Here is a 22867-nt window from a genome sequence, read left to right on the forward strand (position 1 = left end):
TGATCCTTTCCAAAAAAAATAACGAATTTCAATCGAAAATCAATATTTTTTATCCTATTGTTTTTGGATACACTGTATATAATTATTTTCCAAATAAAACTCTCACCCTGTATGAAAGAATGTATTAATTTCAAAATATAATAATTATTGATAAATAAGTACGATTACGGTCCTTTATTGGTACCTCTGGTACCTATATAGTTTTGAGGAGCAGCGTAATTATTACAAAACTCGCAAAATCCTGGTGGTCCTTGAGGACCTGGAGAGCCTCGAATACCCGGAACGCCTAAAATAATCAAAACGACAAAAAAATTATGTAAAAGGTCGTAATATAAACTTACCTTGTCTACCGGGTCCTCCTCTTTCACCGATCGGACCTGGTAGTCCGATTCCTGGACTTCCTGGTGGACCTGGAGTTATAAATATTAATAAAAATTGTTGATTTTTATTTATTTACGTTTTATATATATATATATATATATATATATATATATATATATATATATATATATATATATATATATACCTGGTAGTCCTCGTGATCCAGCAGGTCCTTCGATTCCGATACCTTCGGATCCTTTGTCTCCCTTTTCACCTCGTTCGCCAGTGAAACCGATAGATCCAGGAGGTCCTGCGGGTCCAGGTAGTCCCATAAAACCCATTTCTCCGGGTAAACCTGGCGGGCCTGGATCACCTGCGATATAATCTAATTGTCACATCATTCGATATTTATTTTTAAGCAACAAAAAATGTATCTGTCAATATAGTGAAGTCAAAAGGTACAAAAATGAGATTACTATGAGTTAAAGTGACTTTTTTATGGTGTAAAGTGTAATTTTCTGTCAAACAGTGACATTACTGTGTAATTTTCTGTCTAAAAATGACATTAATATGTTTGTCATTTTCTCTCAAAAATGACACTACTCTGTATCAAAGGAACTTTGTTATGCATATCCTGTCAAACAGTCATATTACTATGTCATTTTCTGCCAAAAAATGGCTCTACTTTGTATCCAAGGAACTTTTTTGCAGTAAAGTGTCATTTTCTGTCATACAATGACAATTTCCGGCCAAAAAATGACACTACTTTGCATCATAGGAATTTTTTTATGTTCTAAAGTTTCATTTTCTGCCAAACAGGACATTACTATGTCATTATTTGTCAAAAAATGAAACCACTTTGTATCAAAGTGATTTTTTGATACAGTAAAGTGCCATTTTCTGTCATACAATGACATTAATTTTCTGCCAAACAGTGACACTACTTTGTATCAAAAGAACTTTGATATGCTGTAAAGTGTCAGTTGCTGTCAAACAATGACATTACTATGTATTCAATTTGTTATGAGGTAAAAAGTGAAATTGTACTTTGTGCCAATCGATTTCTGTCAAACAATGACACTACTTCATATCAAAGCGATTTTTATGACGTAAAATGTCAGTTTCTGCCAAACCATGACATTGCTATGTGTCAAAATAACCTTTTCTATGTGGTAAAGTTCCTTTTTCAAAGTGGAAAACCTTTTCTGGCAAACGATGACATTATTATGCCATACTTCTTTGTGGAGGAACTTTTCTGTCAAACAATGACATTATTTAATATCAAAATGACCTTTCTTATTAGATAAAGTGTGATTTTTCTATATTAAAAACCTTTTCTCTCAAATAATGACATTATTATATATTAAAATGGAGTTTTCTATGAGGTAAAGTGTCATTTTACTCTATGGAGGACATTTTTGTCAAACAATGACATTATTAAGTATCAAAAAGACCTTTCTTATTAGGTAAAGTGAGATTTTTCAATATTGAAGACATTTTCTGTCAAACAATTACATTATTATGTATCAAAATGACTTTATCTATTGGGTAAAGTGTAATTATTTTTTGTGGAGGACTTGCCTGTCAAAAAAAGTGACATTGGCCATTGTAGTCATCAGTTTCTGTCAAATAATGACATTTTTATATATCGAAATGGCTTTTTCTATGGATTAAAGTGTCATTCTTTTTTGTGGGAGACATTTTCTGTCAAATAATGACATATATTAAACTGAATAGTAAAAGGAATGTCACTTTTTTAAAAGTTTGACTGAAAAGTTTCTGTTAAACAATAACAATACTATGTATGATATTTAATTCCATGCTATGTGGATTTGAATGTAGTAAAATGACAGAAATATCGTGGATTTTGTCAAAAGTTTGACTGAAAATGTGATAAAATCCTTTTTTTGAATATTAGTGGAAAACTACATAATCTCTTGACCAAACAATTTTCACTACATTGAAATTAGAAGCTTGTGTTTTGATTTTTCAGTTAAAAGTTTTTCCCCTACTATTTCTTGAAAATAACCTAAACAATTCAACAAAAACATTTTTTAGAATATATTTCATAAATCTTTTTACTGAAAAATCAGATTTATGAAATTCAAAGCACTTAATCGCCGATTTACGTGGCGTAGCTACAAAATATTCATTTATAACTGTCAATTTGACGTTTTTCTATATTAATCTGTCATTTCGTCCACTTTCTCTTATTTGCGGTTGATTTTTTCCGAATTTCCACGTAAATCAACTATTATCATGTATCCAATGAACGAAAATTCTAACCTGGGATTCCAGGAGCTCCTGGTTTTCCAACAATTCCACGTTTCAAAATACCTCTCGGTCCAGGTGCTCCCCTTAATCCCAAAATTAGTTGTTTGTATCTCGCTACGTTCCAAAATAATTAGTAAGCTATGCGCATAATAATAAATGATAAATGTTAGTTTATGAGACTAGTGAATTCCATAAAACACCAATAATACTCATTATTCTCTTCATTTAAATAATATTTCAATTATTCATTGATAAAAAAACATTTTTTAACCCACTAGTATAAAATACTAAGGCGTCAATAATTAAAACACCCATTATAATAACTAAAAGTCCACAAACATTGAAAAAAAATTTGGAAACGGGTTTTTTAATGATGATACACCCTGTATAGTAAGTAAAATATATTGCTTATGAAATATTTTTATAATTTTTTTTATTATTGATGTTTTTTTTTGGTTAATAATTTTTGGGTTGTATAAGATACCTGGTGGCCCTTGAACACCTGGCGGGCCTGGTCTACCAGGTCTGCTTTCACCTGGAGGACCCGGTGGACCTATTAAAGCCGCTGTCAACTCGGCGAGTTGATCTGACGTTGCATTAAAAATAAATAAAATATAAAAAAAACGGAAAAATTAAAATGGATATCTATATATTTCGTTTAACAAAAAAGTTTTTGATAACGAATGGTAGTTCAAATTATTGGAATTAAAAAACTAAACCCGTAGCACTGTTCTGGAATTATTCCTTAATTACTTCAAATAAACAGCATGAAGCAACTTGTTATACGTAAATGTAATGCTGGTTGCATACGTTGTTTAAATACTATACATCAATTGATTTATGAGTTATGCGACTTATTATACGTGTTTGTAATACTAGTTGCGTATAGTTCTAAAATAATGAAGTCTCGAAAAACGAGTCACGTCAAACGAAAATTGAGCAGCTCATTATACATATTTGTAATATTGGTGGAATATAATGCTTAAATAAAATAGAAATCCAAACGTTAATCCCGGGAATAAGATCACAAGTCATGCCAAAAGATAATTAAGCAACTTATTATACATAACGGTAATATTGGTTGTATATATTGCTTAAATAAAGTAGAAATTCAAAAATTAATCCCGGAAATAGGATCGCAAATTATGTCAAGAATTAAGCAACTCATTATACTTAATTTAAATGCTGATTGCGTATGTGGCTGTAGTTAATTCGCGTTTTTACGGTGTTGCCACTTAACCTAAACGTTGCATTTGTTACTCAAATATATAAAAAATACTACCATTGGTTTTTTTCATATTGTAACCTAATCTATGATTTATATAAAAACAAATATTAACCTCTCAAAACTGCTGCGCAAATATCCTTCACTTCCGCTTCCGTAAAACTTCTTCCCTGTAATAAAACAATACGGAATTTTTATTAATTGAACTCTACAATTTATTAAGTAAAATTTATATTAAACGCATTCTATAATTGAAACAATTCTCAATTTAATTTAATTTCAATTTAATTCTCCATTAATTGATATTAAATTAACTTTATCATTTAGTATGCAACACACATTACAGTATTTCCTAACTTCAATCACTGTATTTTCGATTCCTCATGGTCAATTCAAATATATACGTAATATTTAACGTATTTATGTAATAAATCAAAACTAATATTTCCTCAATAAATTAATAATAATTATTGCCCAAGTTACATGTACAATATTTATTACAGTAATCCGTAACGAAGCAGTGCTATTGGCAACATTGTTTTTTAACCGTTGATTTTGAATCTAGACTGTCATTAGAAGGCGGTTGGTTGTGAATGTTATTGTTTTATTAAACTATTTAACTGACAATTTTTATTAAAAGTGATATATTTTTTACAACAGAAGTAAGTATAAAATTCGTAAAATTTCATAGAACGATATTAGTAGTATAAGTAATGTGTATCGCACATTGTTAAACGTTGAACTACTTTTTGTTTCATATTTTTTTTGTAATCATGAGCTATTTATTTTTACATTAAATAGCTATTGAAAAAATTATATTAGAAGGTCTATATATTATTCATTTTAACGATATAAAAATAGTTTTAAGTAATTCAATTTGGTAAAAATATATCTAATAAGAACGTGACTTCGAAATCTACATAATTTACTATTATATTTTTAAATGATCTTATGACGAACGAAATTAACTAAAAACGTGATATAAGATTTTAAATTGTTATTTTTATTATACATTGCATGTGTGTGTTATTTTAACCAGGTGCGTATATTCTATAAATCACATTTCGTAGTTCGTTACATTTAGGTATCTCACTGTTAAATTCCTAAAACTACAACTATACTTTTATCTGTTCCTACTTAATGATAAACTCGGATTTTTTTTTCGCATTATAAACCTTCTTGGAGTTTTTTATGACTAATTTGAATTAATATGTATATGTGAAGCAAATTTAACGCCAATTTTAAGATAAATCATATAAAATCTCATTTTATTTACATCAAAACTTAGTTTTTACTTAGATATCTTGAAAAACGTTAAAATACCCAGTTAATTAGTGCAGTTATATTGATAAGAGTATAAGTAGTATAAATTTTTTCCTCAAAATCTTTTCTTTGATTTTGCACTATCATTTTGAAATATTTTAGTCATATTAAAGCACTTATTGGAAATTATATACTCAAAATGTTTTAATATTGCTATTTTTAATTCAAAATTACAAAGATTTTACTTTTATAAACACAGTTATTAGAAATTCAATCCGAAAGTTCCACTTTTGATGTTTTTGATTCAAAATTGCAATGATTTCACTAATATTAACACAGTTATTAGAAATTCACATTGGAAGTTCCACTTTGCTGTTTTCAACTCAAAATAGAAAAGATTTCAATTATATTAATACAGTTATTAGAAATTCATTCCGAATGTTCCACTTTTGCCGTTTTTAATTCATGGAGATAATAGATTATGTATCTATGAAACTAAAAATCATTTCTTTTCTATCACTGAAGTTCAATTTTCTTGATGATATTACTAACAACTTCCTTTGGCTTTGTGTAAAGTGTATTATGCCTGTTGTAGGACGTATGGAAATTCTTTTAGTGCTTTTTGAGCTACAGAGGAGTAACTAACATGTTATTCTTTAAACTAGAAACAAAATTTTTCTTGAACGCTATAAATTTCTTCAGTTTTTTTTCTTTTTTCGTACTCTTTTTATTAGCTATTATTTTTTTAAGGAAATAAGTACTTTTCTTGTAATGACACATGTCCAATTCCATTATTTTCATGAGAATTTTGTATTCTAGCCTAACCATGGCTTTTCGGCGAGCCATCACTGTAAATCAAGAAAATGTGAGCTCGAGACTCACCATAAAATCAAACTCGATTCAACCTAACGAAGGTGTAAAAAGAGCAGCACTTGGTGAAGTTGGTAATCGATTACAAGCAGTACAACAAACTAATGATAAATTGAAGCAGAATGGCCAAATGGGTCCACCGGAAAACATTCAAAAAAGAATGCAAGCCACAATGCCTATTAAGAAGAGCACCACTACGAATACTAATAACATTCCTAACGCCAAAGCCGTATTTCAAAGACAAGAAAGTATACTGAAGAATATCACAGAACAAACGATGAAAAATAACTCTGAACCAACAGCAATAGCCAGAGACTCAAAAAAACTATCAGTTATTTCCCGTGTTTCCAATAGAAAGTCCCCAGTTCTCAATCCCGACGAAAATTTACAAGATGAACCACAAATGGTACCAGAATACCTCTTAGATATCTTCGAATATCTAAGAGACATGGAAAAGAAATTAGCGATAAACAAGAATTTTTTGGAAGAGCATGAAAGTACACCAAAGATGCGTGCAATACTTGTCAATTGGTTGGTGGAAGTACACATGAATTTCAAACTGACTCTTGATACTCTCCATCTTTGCATCGGAATCATCGACAGGTATTTGCAGGAAAATAAGAAAGTCGGGAAAAATACTCTACAATTAGTAGGTGAGTAACTAATCATCATTTACATACAACCAAAAAAAATTTGTTAAAATATTATTTTCCATTGTCAAAATGAAATTGGAACGCCATTTTTAAAATAATTTTTCCTACTTCCTACGAGGAGTTATCAAAAAATAAATTGAATCGTATTAATAAAAACATGAAACATTGAGTTCTAATAAATATTTTTGATTAGCGATGTAATTGTTCAAAACTTGAATACACACTTGTGTTTAGTCACTATTTATATTTGGGCAGAATTAGAAATCGCTGGGTGCTAAATCTGGTGAGATTAATAGATAGTGTGTTGTTGAGTCTCTTTTATTTTGTAAATTATTTTCAAATGATTCGTTAAGCTTTGAAATAGTTATTTGTTTGTTTGTTTGTTTCAATAAGGTTTCTTCACTTTTTGTATATTTTTAGACAATTTTTTTGAATTATCACGAAAGACACTGAAAACACTAAAGTAGAGTCATGAGTCAGAAAGGATTTAAATTTGTCACTTCTGATTGAATTGTAGATTAAAAAATAACAAATTGGACTACAATATATCATTGTTCTTGTATGTCTCGTCAATTTCTACAGGGTGTTGTATTTTTTCTAAATACTTTTCAAACAAACCTCGTATATCAACAGGAACCTTTGTTTTAATTTAAAGCACACGATTTCGAACTTAAAGTACCAGAAATTTTGAATAATAAGTGAAAAATAATTTCTTTAAGATGTTTGAATCAATAATTTTTTGACTTGCCCTGTATTAAATTCAACAAATAATGGTAAATATAATTATTTTTATAATTACTAACGTTATTAGAAAAATTTGGCTACAACAGATCATTGCTCTTGTACGTCTTTCAATTTCTACAGGGTGTTGAATTTTGTTACTATATTTTGATGACAAATGGCTATAATTTTCTAAATACTTTTCAAACAAACCTCGTATATCAACAGGAACCTTTGTTTTAATTTAAAGCACACGATTTCGAACTTAAAGTACCAGAAATTTTGAATAATAAGTGAAAAATAATTTCTTTAAGATGTCTGAATCAATAATTTTTTGACTTGCCCTGTAGTAAATTCAACAAATAATGGTAAATATAATTATTTTTATAATTACTAACGTTATTAGAAAAATTTGGCTACAATAGATCATTGCTCTTGTACGTCTTTCAATTTCTACAGGGTGTTGAATTTTGTTACTATATTTTGATGACAAATGGCTATAATTTTCTAAATACTTTTCAAACAAACCTCGTATATCAACAGGAACCTTGATTATAATGTTGAAGCAGCTGATTTCGAACATATGGTGCAAGAAATTTTTTGAAAATGGTGACAAATAATTTCTTTAGACTCCTTATATATATTTTATTTTGTTTTTTGAATCGCCCTATATTAAATTCGACAAATGATAGTAAAACCAATTAATTATACAATCCCTGACATTATTACAAAAATATTTGGTTACAATAAATGATTTTCCTAGTTTACCTTTCCATTTATACAGGATGTTGAAATTTATTACAATTTTTGTGAACAATTGGCTTAAATACCCTGTATAATATTGAAAAACCTAATATCATTTTAAAGGGAAAGTTAATAAGGGTATAAATTGAGTTAAACTACAGTGTGTTTGAAACAAAAATTCAACCGTAACTAAAGTTTATACTACACAAATTTTTTTTAATTTTTTGTTTTATACAAGTTTGTCATAATTTTAGGTACCTCCGCGTTACTGATAGCCTGTAAATACGAAGAAGTGTATATACCAGACCTGGAAGATTTCGAATACACTTGCGACAACACATTTTCGAAACGACAAATTCTCCAAATGGAAAGAGAAATATTAAAGAGACTAGATTTTTCTTTGGGACGACCACTATCTATCCAATTCCTACGTCGTTACAACAAAATCGCCGACGCCAACATCGATCACCACAATTTAGGAAAATATTTATTGGAATTGGCCCTATTAGAAGATTCCATGAGCCACGTGAGACCGTCACTCCAAGCAGCTTCCGCTTGCTGTTTATCCATGGGAATTTTGAACGAAACCATGGATTTACAAAAATTGTGGACCCCTACCTTGGCTCATTACACGTCGTATACTTATTATGACATCAGAACCGTCGTTGCCGATTTGGCCTATCTGATTATCAAAAATGAAAAATCTAAACATCAAGCTGTAAGAAAAAAATACGCTTCGGCTAAATACGGAAAAATTAGCGTTAATCCTAATTTGAACGGACCCCTCGTAAGAAAACTAACGGTAGGAAAAAAAATTTAGAAACTTTTAATTTTAGCAATTTTAATTTTTTCTTGCATATATATAGATATATAAGTTTTTTTATGTCGCTCTTCTTATTTACTAATATACCCGTATATGTTGATAATTGAGAAGACATAATTTTTTTTATTTTCATTTCATTTCTTTCTTTCCTGGCACTAATTGAAAAAAAAATGATAATAAAATAAAAAACACTCACCGAAGGTCCTGGTATACCCGGTAAACCCGGTTGCCCCCTTTGACCAGGAGGACCTGGTAAACCGGTGGGACCCTCTTTCCCCGGTACGCCTGGTAACCCACTAGGACCTGCCGGGCCTCTTTCACCCGCAGCACCCCTTTCCCCTGGCTGAAACATATACCGTCCGTTAAAAATAAACACCTGTGAGTAAAATATGACTTACGATTCCTGGTGGTCCCGGGAAACCTCTAGGACCGTGGATACCAGTCGATTTTTCCACTTCGATTAAATTTGAAACGATCGATTCTCCTGGTGGTCCTGGCGGACCTGGAGGACCTGGTTTACCTTCGAAACCCGGAGGGCCTATGGGTCCGGCGACTCCCGGTAATCCAGTAGGACCCTTAAAATATATTTTTTTTTTTTCATTAATTTCAGATCAAATTTATTTTATAGTTTATACTCACTGCAGTACCGGGATATCCTCTCGGACCGATGGGACCTTGTGATCCCACTTCTCCTCTATCTCCTTTATCTCCTTGTATGCCTTTTTCGCCGTTTAAACCGTCTTTACCTGGGTATCCTGCAGGTCCTATCGGTCCCACAGGTCCAGGTTGTCCTTGTTGACCCGGTGGACCCTAATATAATTAAAACCACATTACTACGTTTACCTTCTTCCAAATATTTCGGTTACAGTTACCGATTCACCGTTTCTTCCTGGTAAACCTTCGGGTCCTTGCGCTCCAGGTGGTCCGATTAGACCCGGCGGTCCCGGTAACCCAGGGAAACCTCTTTCGCCTTTTCCCCCATCGATTCCATCGGTTCCGGGTTCACCTGCAGGTCCAGGCGGTCCTCTTTCTCCAACGCCTGCCACTAGATTACCTATACCCGGTGGACCAGGTTCTCCTCGATCTCCTTTTTGTCCTGTAGCTCCCGGTAGACCTGGAACTCCAGATGGTCCCTGAAATATCACTTAATTGATTTTGCGAAGATATGAATTCTGTTTAACTTACCGGTAAACCTATTAAACCTGGTACGCCTTGTATACCGGGGAAACCTTGTTCTCCTTTAGGACCTTCGGGTCCTTGAGGTCCTGTTTTACCATCAGCGCCTCGGTTACCGTCAAAACCTCGCGGTCCTGGACTTCCCATGTCACCTAAAGAATTATTTTAGTGGGATATTCATCGATAAATATATTTAAAGTACCTTTATCACCAGTTTCTCCTTTCGGACCAATCATACCCGGTATACCTGGATATCCAGGAGGTCCTATCGGTCCCGGAGGACCGGGTATTGTGGTAAAATCTTGTCCGGATACTTGAGAACGTGAACCGGGCTCTCCTGGAGGTCCCTACGAAATTTATTACATCGATTTCCGTTGTATAATTTTAAGTTGACTTACCGGTGGACCTGGATATCCTTGGATTCCTTGTTCTCCTTTTTCTCCTCTAAATCCTCTAGGTCCTATTTTTCCATCGGTACCGTTACGTCCGGTGAATCCTCTTTCACCCGATTCACCTTTGGGACCTATTAGACCCTAAAAAAAAATTCTAGTATACCAGGGGTGTTGGATAATATAAGCAGAATCACTTTTTGTGTTGTTCACTGTATAAAATGTAAATTTTAAATCTTACTTGGAGTCCTCTAGGTCCCGCAGGACCTGGTCGTCCTTGAATAACGTTTCCGTTGTTGGTTATTGTTTCGCCTGGTGGACCTCGGGGTCCTACAGGACCTGGTAGACCCGGTATACCGTCTATTCCCTTTTCACCTTTCAATCCAGGAAGTCCCGCATCGCCCTGAAATAATTTTTTTGAAAATATGAAATAAATTTGAAAAAATTCGAAATATGTGATTTTGTTGGCTTTTATCGATTTTACAAGGGCTTTCGACACTCAAAAATTTTTTTTCGACTAAAAATTTGGGGAAAAAATTCTATATCTAGACTTTTTTTAAATTTTGGTTTAAAAAAACCAATTTTTAAATAAATGTTTATATATATATTGTATATATCGAACGTCCCAAAATTAATTATGGAATTTTCTTTTCGCAATAAATTTTCACTGTTCCATAATTTCTATTTGAAAATGTCACCGAACGTACCTTGTCTCCTTTAGATCCCGGTATTCCGTCTTTTCCTGGATTTCCAGGGTTTCCTGTTTGTCCTTGGACACCTTGTATACCTGGCATACCTTGTAATCCTGGCGAACCCTAATCAAACGTATAAAAAAAATCATTTTCGGACAAAAAAATATATATTTCGAAAATTATGACGAAATTTCGAAGATTTCAAGCCGCCCCTGTCACATAGAACCTTTCGAATGTTCGAAATTTTCGAAAAAATAAAAAAGTGAATATACCTTGTGTTGTAATTATAACCCTCACACCAGAATAAATGGTAAGTGAATGAGTTTCATATTAATTGCAAATAGAAAAATATTTTGAAAAGTAGTGAAAAAATTTGGAAAAATAGTGAAAAAGTTTAAAAAACAGTGAAAAAACTTGAAAAAATCGTTATTTTCTCTAATTAATATGATTAATATATCTTATCCTTTCACCAAGGATTTTTATATACATATTTATAAAACCATTACGGTCCTGTTAGGTTTATTTTGTTGTTAATTAAATGAAAGATCATTTTCTTCACCGCCAATACACTATAATTAAAATTACATTGCCTGGTCCTTCAAGCCGTATAAGAACTTTGTTTTCTAGTTATTATCCGACTCGAAGGACCAGACAATAATAAAATAATGAACGTACTGGAGAACCATTACTGCCTTTAATTCCCGGATATCCCCGTCTTCCTGGTAGTCCTCTCTTACCAATCAAACCTGTAGGACCTCTAAGTCCAGGTGGTCCCTAATAACAGTTAGTAAAAATTAGTAAACACGAATTATTTAAATATTAATTAACCATCGGCAACTGCTGTTGTTTCCTCTTCCGCATTTCGACGCTATCAAAAATCAACTGTACATATTAGTAAAATATGCATTAGAGAACATACTGGATAACCTGGAACACCCGGTTGGCCCCTTTCTCCGCGCGGTCCCGGTAGTCCCGTCCTACCCGGCGGTCCGGTTTCACCTATCGGACCTTCTATTCCTGGCAGACCCTAACAAAACGTAATTTTTTTTTATATTCAATTCATATTCGTACGTTTTTAATAGTACAAAATCGAAATTTATCTTACATCGGTTCCGTTAAGCCCCGGCGGTCCTCTGGGACATATTACATCGCACGTTGGTGCAGGAGGTTTGGTTGTTAAAGATCCAGGTCTCTGGAAGTAAAACAAACTTTGTTATTCGAGTGAATTGGCTGATAAACTAGCATGTCAATGATCTTGACATTGAAGCTGACGAAAATTTCAACTATCAGATCGATATTGAAGGGCTAAGATGAGCTACCATGACCAGAATCGATCCGAAGACTACTTCACCCTTTACTGAGGTTGTAATGGGACATTTTTTACGAATCGAAAAGTACTTAACCACCCTTCCATCTTTTTTCCCTCAACTTCTTGCAACAGTTGTCCATTGTCACCGCCCAATTCTGGAATCTTGTACAATACAATGCCTAGTGGTCTTCTGGAGGGTTTAAGCAACCTAGATCTATTGTCTTACCTTCAAAGCTTCTGGGTTGAATGTTTTGTGAATCTTTTTTGTTTTCTCTTGGCCAAATCGTGCAGGCACTTCTGTTTGACCGTATATCTTGATGTTTGGCTCGGATTTCTGCAATTCTGTCTGCTTTAGAGCTACTTCTACTCCATAGCGTCCAGGTACCCAGTAGAGGCTCACTTTTCTGTTGTTTTTAAAGATGTTGTGTTGTTTGTCATTTCTATTGCTTAAAAGCTATTCTGTGCGACTGTTGGATGTTTAGTTCTATTACAAACATGCCTGCTTCTGTTCCATTGTTTGTTATGTTACCAAGCCATCTCGTTCTTGTCTTGTTGGAACTGGAGGACATTTCTAAAATTATTACACACTTATCCTACATTCTTCTTCCTTCAAAGGTTGGTCTGATGCAACCGAGGAGTGCCTTTTGAAGCTACATCTGTTATGATCAATTCCGTAGGCTGTAGGCTCAGTATTGATATTTCAGTAGTTCTTATGGGTTCCACTCTAAGATTATTCCACTAATTTTCTCCAGGATAATTGAATATCCATGATTCTTTTGTCTTCAAAGGTGGATCTAACTCAACTGGAGTTATCCTTTAGAGGCTGTACGTTTTAAGAACAATACTATAGACTACATACTGCAAGGAGAAAAATGAGGAGGAGGAGGATCTTCTATACATTCTAAATAATACAGGATGCTCTTGAAACTAGAGGACCTATTGGCTAAAATAAATATTGTTTAGAGACTTACTAATTCAGGGCAGTGTTCTCTGATTGGGCTTGTGGGATCACAGCTCATCACCATCCATTGTAGATCGATCTGAAATCAATTTTTTGGTTAATAAAAAGTAAAGAAGTTGTTTTATCATGCAATATAATTTTTGAATCGTCGAAACAAGTATAAGCTACAATTTTTTGCATTATTTTTCTCTTTTCATTTCTTTTTTAGCCTTCTTATCCGTTTTATATACATTTCTTTGGTCTTTTACCATTATTTTCCATTAATCTAACGTTGTTTTATGACCCCAGTTTCTTTATTTCTTTCTTGGTATTCCCCTTCGTTTTCCAAATTCTATTACGATATTTCCATAGGAACTTGACTGTTTTTGCATTATTTTCTTTTATTATCGTTCTCAGTTTCATTACTTTTCTAATGTCTTCCTGTTCTATTTAGTTATATCCTTTATTCTTCTTTGTTGTTTCATTTCTATTTTGTTTCTTCTTTCTACTTCATTGTTCAACTTTCTACTGTTATCGGTCTTCATAATTTGTGTTGACTTTTCGTTATTTTCGTTTTTTAATTCCTTTTAAGTCTTTCTGTCGTTTTTGTACATATTTCTCTTCTTTTTTACTCTGATCTTCCATTCATCTATGTTTCTCTATGATCCCAGTTTCTTTATTTCTTTCTTGGTATTCCCCTTCGTTTTCCAGATTTATTTTCGATATTTCCATAGGAATTTAACTGTTTCTGATTTATTTTCTTTTTTTTTATTAAATGTAAATTTATGACCAAGCGAAACTAATCGACCAGGAAAACATGCGGAAGCTTGTGGTTCTAGCACTAAAGGCGAAGGCTTTAAACGAAAAGTAATTTTTGATTTACCCTCGTATAAGTCTAATTCATGCTCAACGTAACCATGCATTTAGCAGCAAAAATTAATAAACCACATACTCACCGGATAAATTTGCTGTTGTAATAAAAATATAAATATGGTTAGTATCAGATATTGTTTATGTATACAGTATGTCGCATTTAAAGGCGAATTTTTCATAATTCAACATTCGTTAAATGATGTCGTCTATGGGAAGCTTAGATTTGATATATACATCAAAAAAATTGTATAAAAAAAACAAATTTCAATATACAGGATGGTTATATATAAGAATACAATATGTTTTTATCTAGAAAACTAATTGACTTGGGGTGAAAAATTTTCATACTTCCAACATGGTCGTCGGGGGTCGTAACCGCCATCTTAATTCGAATTTATCGGGTTTCTAAATTCGTTTCTTGTTTAGCACTTTTTGACAATAATAAATGATTGTAACGACTAAACGGATTTTAAAAAAATTGATTCGTTGTAAACAGTATTTATTTTTCATCGAACTCTTCAAATCTGTGATATATCTAATTCTGAGTATAGTCGCTAGAGCACAGGAAATTGAAATTGAAAATTTCTCCAAGTTTGTGATTGTTACGCCCCCTAACGACCATCTGGTGAACGTGAAAATGTTTTTATTTATAATCATTTTAAGTAATCTTCGCGGTTTCATAATAAAAAGACGCTAGTTTGGCGTTTTCGAGATCACAGAATCCATTTTCGAGATCCCAGGTATCGAAAATTAGTACTTCCTCTTTTATCAATAAATGAATCAATCAGTCCATAAATATAGGTGAAAAAACCAGATCTAATTATTGATAAAACCGGAAGTATTTATTTCCGATATCCGGGATTTCGATAAATGGATTCTACGATTTCGAAAACGCTTAACTAACTTGTTTTCTTTTTGATCTGAATCTGGGGAGATATTGAAGGATGTATGTTCGAAATTTTCGTTAATATATTGAAAAAAAACTTACCGGTACTGTTTCTGAACTATTTTCATATTTCGATATGGAAATTCGTCCGTTTATGTCAATATGCCCTCTTGGATCCAGAGTTTCTTCTGATATTCTATTACAATCAACATATAAAAGAACCGAATCCTTCGAAACCCCGAAATGAATTTTATGCCAATTCCTATCGAATACCTAAAAAAAATGAAAAAAATAATTTAAAAAAAATGTTTCGATCCTGCCAGGATTCGAACCTGGAATCTTCTGATCCGTAGTCAGACGCGTTATCCGTTGCGCCACAGGACCTCATTAACACATGTTTTCTACGAGAGGTTATTTATTTCGTACTCACCTGTGAATTATTAAAATTAATTGTTTGTAATTCTCCTTCGTAATTTGTAATTGAAAAATCGATGGTTCGATTTCTTGGATTCAATGTAATTAATAACTGAGGTTTGAGCTCTACGTCTGTTATTCTTATTATATGCCAAACAGATCTCGGTAATTTTCTAGCACGAAACGTTGATATGAAAGAAAATTGATCTGGCAAACCGAGTGGAAAAATATCCCTGAAAAGTTAAAAATTGTTTTCTTACAATAATGATTTTTAAAGAAAATTCGAATTTTATATATATTTTGTTTAATTATTTGTAATAAAACCAAATTCAACAAGCCCGGCTAGCTCAGTCGGTAGAGCATGAGACTCTTAATCTCAGGGTCGTGGGTTCGAGCCCCACGTTGGGCGATTATTCTTTTGTTTTTTATTAAAAAATCAGATACCAACAATTTTCTTTTGATGTTTTATTTGTTTATAAACATATATTTCTATATACAGGGCATTCAATTAAAATTTGATACCAGAGAAGTAAATTTCGGCGAGATTGTTGATAAACGACAAAAACAACCCCTAATCGCTAATGCCTACTACTAATTAGTATTAAACCCAAATAGGAAACTTCAATAGAGTCTCAATTATCCGACCCAGGGCCGGGTTTAGATTTATAATGCCCGGGGCTAAAATAATGAGGGGGGAATTCGAAAACGCGAAAAAATTAAAAAAAATAATATCAATACGTTAGATTTGTAGTATCAACACATCAAAAAATACAAATAATGAGGGGACCTTTTGGACCTGAGGCACAGGGCTATAACCTTCCCAAGCCCATAACTTAATCCAGCCCTGATCCGACCTAAACGAGCCGCACCAAGATCGGATAACACGGATAATAATAAAAACGACGCTGAAAATCCTTTAATTTTACTAAAACATTAAAAAATTTTCGAATTCAAAACTGTATTAACAAAGTTTAGGATTTGGTATATCTCGCAGTCTCCTCAGAAGTAAAAGCTCCGTAGATGTTTCCTCCAGCTGCTCCGCATACTTTTACCTTATTTCTAGAGCTTTGTCTTCTTTCTGTGCACTCTCTTCTAACACCATTTCTTCTTCATCGCTTTCTTCTTCTACTGTTCATATTGAGCCAATCACTCATTCATATCTTCTCTTGTTACGTTCGCGCAACCCGGCACTTGTTACATCAATTAAATCAAGCTTCAGTCTCCTTTTGTAAATTTTCCCCACCTGGAGATTCTCGATTTTCTTGGAGTAAAACTTTCCAAGATTTAGAATTGGTGTTTGCTCCAAGATCTTCCATGGCTGAATCGCGTAGTAAGCAACGCAATTTGTTCACCAATATCTTCTTCCTAGTCCATCGCGTCAAGTAAAGATAAATCCTTTTCATCGTCTTTAATGTCCCTTGATCCATAGGCTGACATAATGAAGTTCCATTTTGACGCAAAAACATTGCCTTTATATCCTCATCGTCAAGTTCATCTTCATCAGGATGACTTATAACATTGTCAAGAAGCAAATTGATGTCCTTGGCAAGTTTTTGTATTTCAAAAACTGTCTGGTGTGATGCACAGCCTAATATTGAAAATATTGACCCAGTAGATCGGATTCCTTAATAGGTTCCTCACACTGTATATGTAAAAAAACTACTTACCTGGTGGGCAGAGTTAAATCAGCTTCTTTATCTAGTCGATATGCTGTTTGCAATTTATTAGAGCCCCTCACGTGAGGTACTGTATTATTAGGAGCGATAAGGTCCAAACGAAATCTCCTAATGAAGTCGTAAGCTTGCAAATCGTCATCGCCTATTTTGAAATCTGCGCACGGTTGTCTTGTATCGTCATCTCCAAAGCTAGATTCTAGAAATGATTTTAAACTATAATAGCCCAGGCTACAATACAATCTGGCTTGCTCGACTAATCTGCTATTACTTATAAAAGAAAAACCATTCCAAAGGTCAAATACTTGAGTGTTTATTTATTATTAGACATCAAACAAATGTATTAACTTTTGACTAACTAAAAAAAACTCCTTCAAGATCAAAACGATCATTCTAAAGCTTCTCTAACTTCTCGATGACGAATTTGTCTTTTGCCTAATAATAGACTCCAGTTTCAGCAATTTGTTCTTCATTTGAGTCATTGGGGGCCAAATCTGGTCTGTATGGTGGATGAGGAAGCAATTCGATCAATGTAACCATCTTTATCATCGACTTATGAATCAATGACTGATTGATTCATTACCACGAGGCCAAATAATCAGGATTACTGTCAAAAGTTGTTGATCGTCCTCCATACAGTCCAGACTTCGCTCCTATCATCTCTTCTTACACCTAAAATATTTCCACGGTGGTCAACAATTCGACGATGATGACGAGCTGAAAGAACAAGTTACCACGTGGTTTCTATGACGAAAGCATGCAAAAACTTGTTCGTACAAAATTTCGAAATTTGTACACGTATCCTTAATGGAGGAAAATAGTTGAATAAAAAGGCCTGTTTAACTGTTTATACAGTGATGTTCATAAATACATAAGAAATCGATAGAACAGAAGGAAAAGATGGCGGTTCAAATCTTGGTTAATGGAGCGAAACAACGCAAACGACTGAATAGAACAAAACCGTTTAACCTGGTATAACCTTAACGAAGTAAAATGCAGTTGGATAAAGATTAGTCGGGTACTACTATAATTACGTACTTAGGTGTCATCTACTCACGTGCAGTACTCAATGTGACATTAAACAAAAATATTGATAACTTGAAAATATCTTGTAATCTAAAATAAAAACATTATAAATCAGTGAACATTCTTAATGCCCAAATTGTTTCGTATATCCGTTTCGTAGACAAACATTTCTCAATATAAAATAATCGTTAATAGTATCATGAAAATTAATTAATTAGAGCGATAAACTTTGTTTTTTCATTAGTTCAATGCAAATGTTGTCACTGGAGAATCATTTCTCGTTTATTATATAATCAGACGGATTCTTAATTGGCAGTGCAGTGTCATACTCGCACAATCAAAGCAATTAATTAATTCAAATTATTAAACACAAGCGACAAATTTCCTGATGGTTTTTTTATTATTAATATTTGACCCAATTTCTTTCCCTTTTAATAATTGAATGATTATTGACAACTTATTCGATCAATGTACATTATTTGAAATATGAATACAGGGTTCACCACGACGGAAATTACTGTAAAATTATTTATAACTCAAAAAGTAATAAAGTTAGTGTAATTACAACTATTAACGAGATACAATTTGAGATTAGATTTATAGCACCTGTGGTACAATAATTTTTTTTTTAATTATGACATTATTTGAGCGAAGTTGCGATGGGAAAATTTTACGTAAAGGCTTAATTAAGATCCAACACAGCTCTATGCAGGTTTAATTGTTTGCAAATTCTAATTTTTCAATGTTTTTATTAAATGTTCCAGATCAAAAATGATATATTACACTAACAATTTCACATACGACTCTATAACCAATTTAGCGTCTTCAGAGCAGGTAGTTTAGTGTAGTTTATCAAAAAGAAGCGTATGAAATATGATATTACAGTAACAATTAAAATGTTTGGTAAACGTTTCGATAACTAGTATATCATCTTCAGAGACCGAAGATGCAGATACAAGATTTTTTTCACTTTCTGATTTAAAAAAAACCGACAGTTCCAAAAATTTCACATTCAATTCCCAAAATCAACTTTTTGAAGTAAATAATTAAAATTTTGTGTACTTACTGTTGAATGTGGTTCCAACGCATTTTTTTTTTCAAACACAGTTATTCAAATTTTATTAACAATTGTACAATATACTATTGAAATATTTGTGTTTCAATAATAATTAAAATCATATTCTAGTAGTTGAGAATCCGAGAATTTTAATTTGATGATTTAAACTCTAATGAGTCGAACAGTCGAGGCACAAATGGAATCACCAGCGTTTTATTTAAATGTCCAGTTAGGAAAAATTTGTTCTCATGTTCCAATTCTTTAATTTTCTTAACACATTTCGTAGTTTGAAATATTTTTCTACATGGGCGTAGCTCTAATAGAAATAGTGACAAGAAAATTATAAATATATCGAAGTAGTTGAAGGAAATGGGTTAATAGTATTTTTCAACGGAATGTACCACTTTTCCACGCGATTTAACTTTAATAATTTAATAATAATTCATCTCCTTAACCAGAATCAATTTTTTTGTATCATTTATCTGTTTTACTGCAAATTAAGTAGGTCGTCGAGGTATTATTTTGTGCAAGACGTGTGGAATATGTACTGAATATTTTTATACTTAAAGCAGGTGTCGGGTCAGAAATCACTTAAGTTTCACGTGAAGTAAAAAATATAGAAATATATATTGAATTTTTGATTGTTTAATGACTATATTTGTGAAAATTAATTTTCAAAAAGTAAATAAAAGTCTTATATTGAATTTATTTTGAAAACTCAAGAAGAAATACGAGATTAAGATAAAGGAAATAATTTTTACCAATTTTTCCGTACCTATATGTATTTTCAATTTCAAAATACATTTAATACTTGAATATGACAAATAATTTAGAAAATAACGTGAAAAGCAAATCATCGGTGGTTTTACTTAATTTCCGTACGTTTTTTTTTTATATAATTTTCCCTTCAACTTTTCCCATTTTTTTCCACGTCAAAATAACCTCGTATAAATCACACTTAAGAGCGGCCATTTTTGTTCAGATTTTCTATTAGGATAATAGAAAAGCGAGGAGGTAAACAAGAATAATTTCGTATCTAGGCAACCAATAGACACCATTTTTGTATCAGGTTAACACAAAACGAAGAGTTATTAAAAATAGCTGTCAAAATTTTGTTATTGTGAACGTCAGAAGAATGTTTAGTTTTTCAAATCATATTAAATACTTTAAAATAATAGCGTAAGAATATGAAAAAATTTAACAATATAACTGTCTCAAAACAGTAATACTTATGTGTATATAATTCTAAGCTATGGATCGACTCGCAGGAACAACTACACCCTTTAGTGCTTGTAAACATTACTACACGGCGTTAATGCATTACCTTAACAAGCAAATACTTGAAAAAATTGTAAGTACCTAATAATATTTAGAACCCAATACATAATCTAAGCGATTTTCCTGACAACACAAATTTTACATAAACCATAGGTACAGAGGAGTGCTTTTCAAAAACTAAGAAGGAAATTAATATTGAATACTATATGAAACTTCATTGAATAGTTGAACATGCATATTGAGTGTATTTAGTAAATCCCATCTAATGAGTTTACAACTGTCATCCATTTCCATCAAAATGTTTTGACTACTGGAATTTCAAATAAAAGTTCACTGATGTGAGGAATTTTCCCATATTGGAATTCAGGATAATGAAGAAGTGATATGTGTGTGAAATAATCAGTGACTTGATTCAAAATCGAAACTAAGTGAAGTAAAAGCCTTTAATAGAATACTAAAGATGTTGTACAACCAAGTGCTGCTCATAAAACTAAAGGCAGTTTACACTGAATTGATTCATCAATATATACTTGTCAAGACTGAAATATCTGAGTTCATAATTAGTTCGAAGCAAATATCAGTCACTGATATGAAGCTTTTCATGAATTTTAAACAAACTAAATGAGAATAAAATATTATTTAATTTCGTAACAGTAGGAGGACGAATTGAGGTCAAGGATTAATATACAATGAGAATGGGGATTTTTGGATAGTTCAAATTGATTTGATAAAACAGAATATATTTTTATATTGAAATTCAATTTTTATAGTTGATAATTAATTTCAAAATTGTTTATTGTAACTATTTTATCGAAAAAAAAATCAAATTATATTGAATTTTTTAGAAGATATAATTCAAAGAAAGAATAACATTAAGACAAATAATCTAGCTAAATAAAACAGAGACATAAATTTAAATTTTTTATTTGTGCACACAGATATTAACATAAATTAATAAAATAAATTATGATGATTCTACTTTGAATTGTACCTTTATTTTATCCATGTTATAACACACAAAATTACATTGCAAACGATAATCTAAAATTAAATTGCATATTAGTTATTTTGAAAATGTTTAAAACTATAATAAGAAATATTTTGATGAAAATGGGAGTTGAAATTCCATGAAAATCGATCTGAAACAAACAGAAATAAAGGCAGTACATTAAGTTAAGAAATGATGCTTCTACTTTCGTTAAAAACCTTATTTTTATTAATAAAAGAAAATTATAATTTAGGTCTGAAACATATGTCTATTAATTATATGTATACACAGATAAAAAAGATGATAATTATTGTCAAATCATATTTTCTCTTAATTTGTATCTCAAGTAGTGAAAAATTGACTATTTCTTCAACACAATTACGTAGATACTTGATAAGACAATGAAGCAGCTTGAGTAGACAAAAGCTTACTTACAAGATCTTCTTCGCAATGTTTTGTTTGCAAAAGGATCTGTAGGATTTCGTTCTTTTTACATTTATTTTTAAAGTATATTAAACTCAACCCCGAATTTGATTTTAATTTAAGAGTAACTGTTTTTCGACAAGAGAGGAAAGTATCAGTTAAGTTGATGTTAAAAATTATGTATTCAAATCCAGAAAGAAAATAATGCAATTATAATTATTACTTACGATTTTTTGTACCTAATTCTCTAGGAGAAAAGTGTGTTTGATATGTTTGAAATATGAAAGAAAATGTATGAACTTTGTTTATTTACAATAAATAAATAAATAAACTTTGACAGCTCCACTTCATAACCTCACTTACTCGACAAAGATAACTTGGACTCATTAAAATCACCGAAAAGTTCAAATTTTCATTAGGATAATAGAAATGCGAGGAGGCACACAAGAATAAATTGATATCTAGGCAACCAGTAGACACCATTTTTGTATCAGGATGACAGGAAACTAACTGTCAGTTTTGTTATTGTGGGTTTGAAAACAATGTTTACATTTTTAGATCATACTTTTTAGAGTAAAATGCTTCTGCAAGAATGTGAAACAAACAATATTCTATTTCTATGAAAATAGAACAATGTCTTGATTACTGGAAATCCAAATGAATATTAAATTTATGTGAATCTCCTCCAACATAGGAATTCAGGATAATGAAGAAAGTATGATTACTGTAAACGCGATATTCGCCAGTGATTTGAAACTTTTAGTGAAAAAGATAGTGATAAGTGCTTAGTAAAATCCTCGAAATAGAAATTACACAAAGCTAAACCTAGTGAAAAATCCTGGAGATGAAT

General features: G+C 31.9%; 2 protein-coding genes, 1 long non-coding RNA gene and 2 other non-coding genes across 6 annotated transcripts; 3 read left to right on the plus strand and 2 right to left on the minus strand.

Moving 5' to 3' along the window:
* Positions 1-120: 120 nt before the first annotated feature.
* On the minus strand, positions 121-19372 carry LOC130447892 (collagen alpha-1(I) chain-like). The gene is made up of 24 exons (XM_056784938.1): positions 19338-19372; positions 18303-18361; positions 17240-17444; positions 15589-15805; positions 15261-15431; positions 14356-14367; positions 13431-13499; positions 12256-12342; positions 12070-12177; positions 11166-11273; positions 10700-10861; positions 10468-10602; positions 10272-10416; positions 10079-10221; positions 9766-10026; positions 9533-9703; positions 9292-9468; positions 9090-9236; positions 3936-3990; positions 3080-3181; positions 2608-2709; positions 527-694; positions 342-410; positions 121-286 (listed from the first exon to the last, which is right to left on the minus strand). Exons 1-24 carry the CDS (start codon positions 19358-19360, stop codon positions 165-167), a joined length of 3018 nt encoding a protein of 1005 aa, XP_056640916.1. The 5' UTR covers positions 19361-19372; the 3' UTR covers positions 121-164.
* On the plus strand, positions 4358-9005 carry LOC130447190 (G2/mitotic-specific cyclin-B). 2 transcript variants are annotated; one of them, XM_056783870.1, is made up of 3 exons: positions 4358-4482; positions 5903-6606; positions 8325-9005. In XM_056783870.1, exons 2-3 carry the CDS (start codon positions 5910-5912, stop codon positions 8888-8890), a joined length of 1263 nt encoding a protein of 420 aa, XP_056639848.1. In that variant the 5' UTR covers positions 4358-4482; positions 5903-5909; the 3' UTR covers positions 8891-9005. The 2 variants fall into 2 exon arrangements, with proteins under 2 accessions (XP_056639848.1, XP_056639847.1); XM_056783869.1 differs by lacking the exon at positions 4358-4482 and adding an exon at positions 4508-4859.
* Trnar-acg (transfer RNA arginine (anticodon ACG)) lies at positions 15470-15542 on the minus strand. Its single transcript has one exon. It is a non-coding gene; the product is annotated as a tRNA-Arg (tRNA).
* Trnak-cuu (transfer RNA lysine (anticodon CUU)) lies at positions 15909-15981 on the plus strand. Its single transcript has one exon. It is a non-coding gene; the product is annotated as a tRNA-Lys (tRNA).
* A 1023-nt stretch (positions 19373-20395) lies between the features above and the next one.
* Positions 20396-22362, plus strand: LOC130447191 (uncharacterized). The gene is made up of 2 exons (XR_008910220.1): positions 20396-20679; positions 20760-22362. It is a non-coding gene; the product is annotated as an uncharacterized LOC130447191 (long non-coding RNA).
* Positions 22363-22867: the final 505 nt, after the last annotated feature.

The sequence above is a fragment of the Diorhabda sublineata genome, chromosome 8 (genome assembly GCF_026230105.1).
Source record: "Diorhabda sublineata isolate icDioSubl1.1 chromosome 8, icDioSubl1.1, whole genome shotgun sequence".
Classification (NCBI taxonomy): domain Eukaryota; kingdom Metazoa; phylum Arthropoda; class Insecta; order Coleoptera; family Chrysomelidae; genus Diorhabda; species Diorhabda sublineata.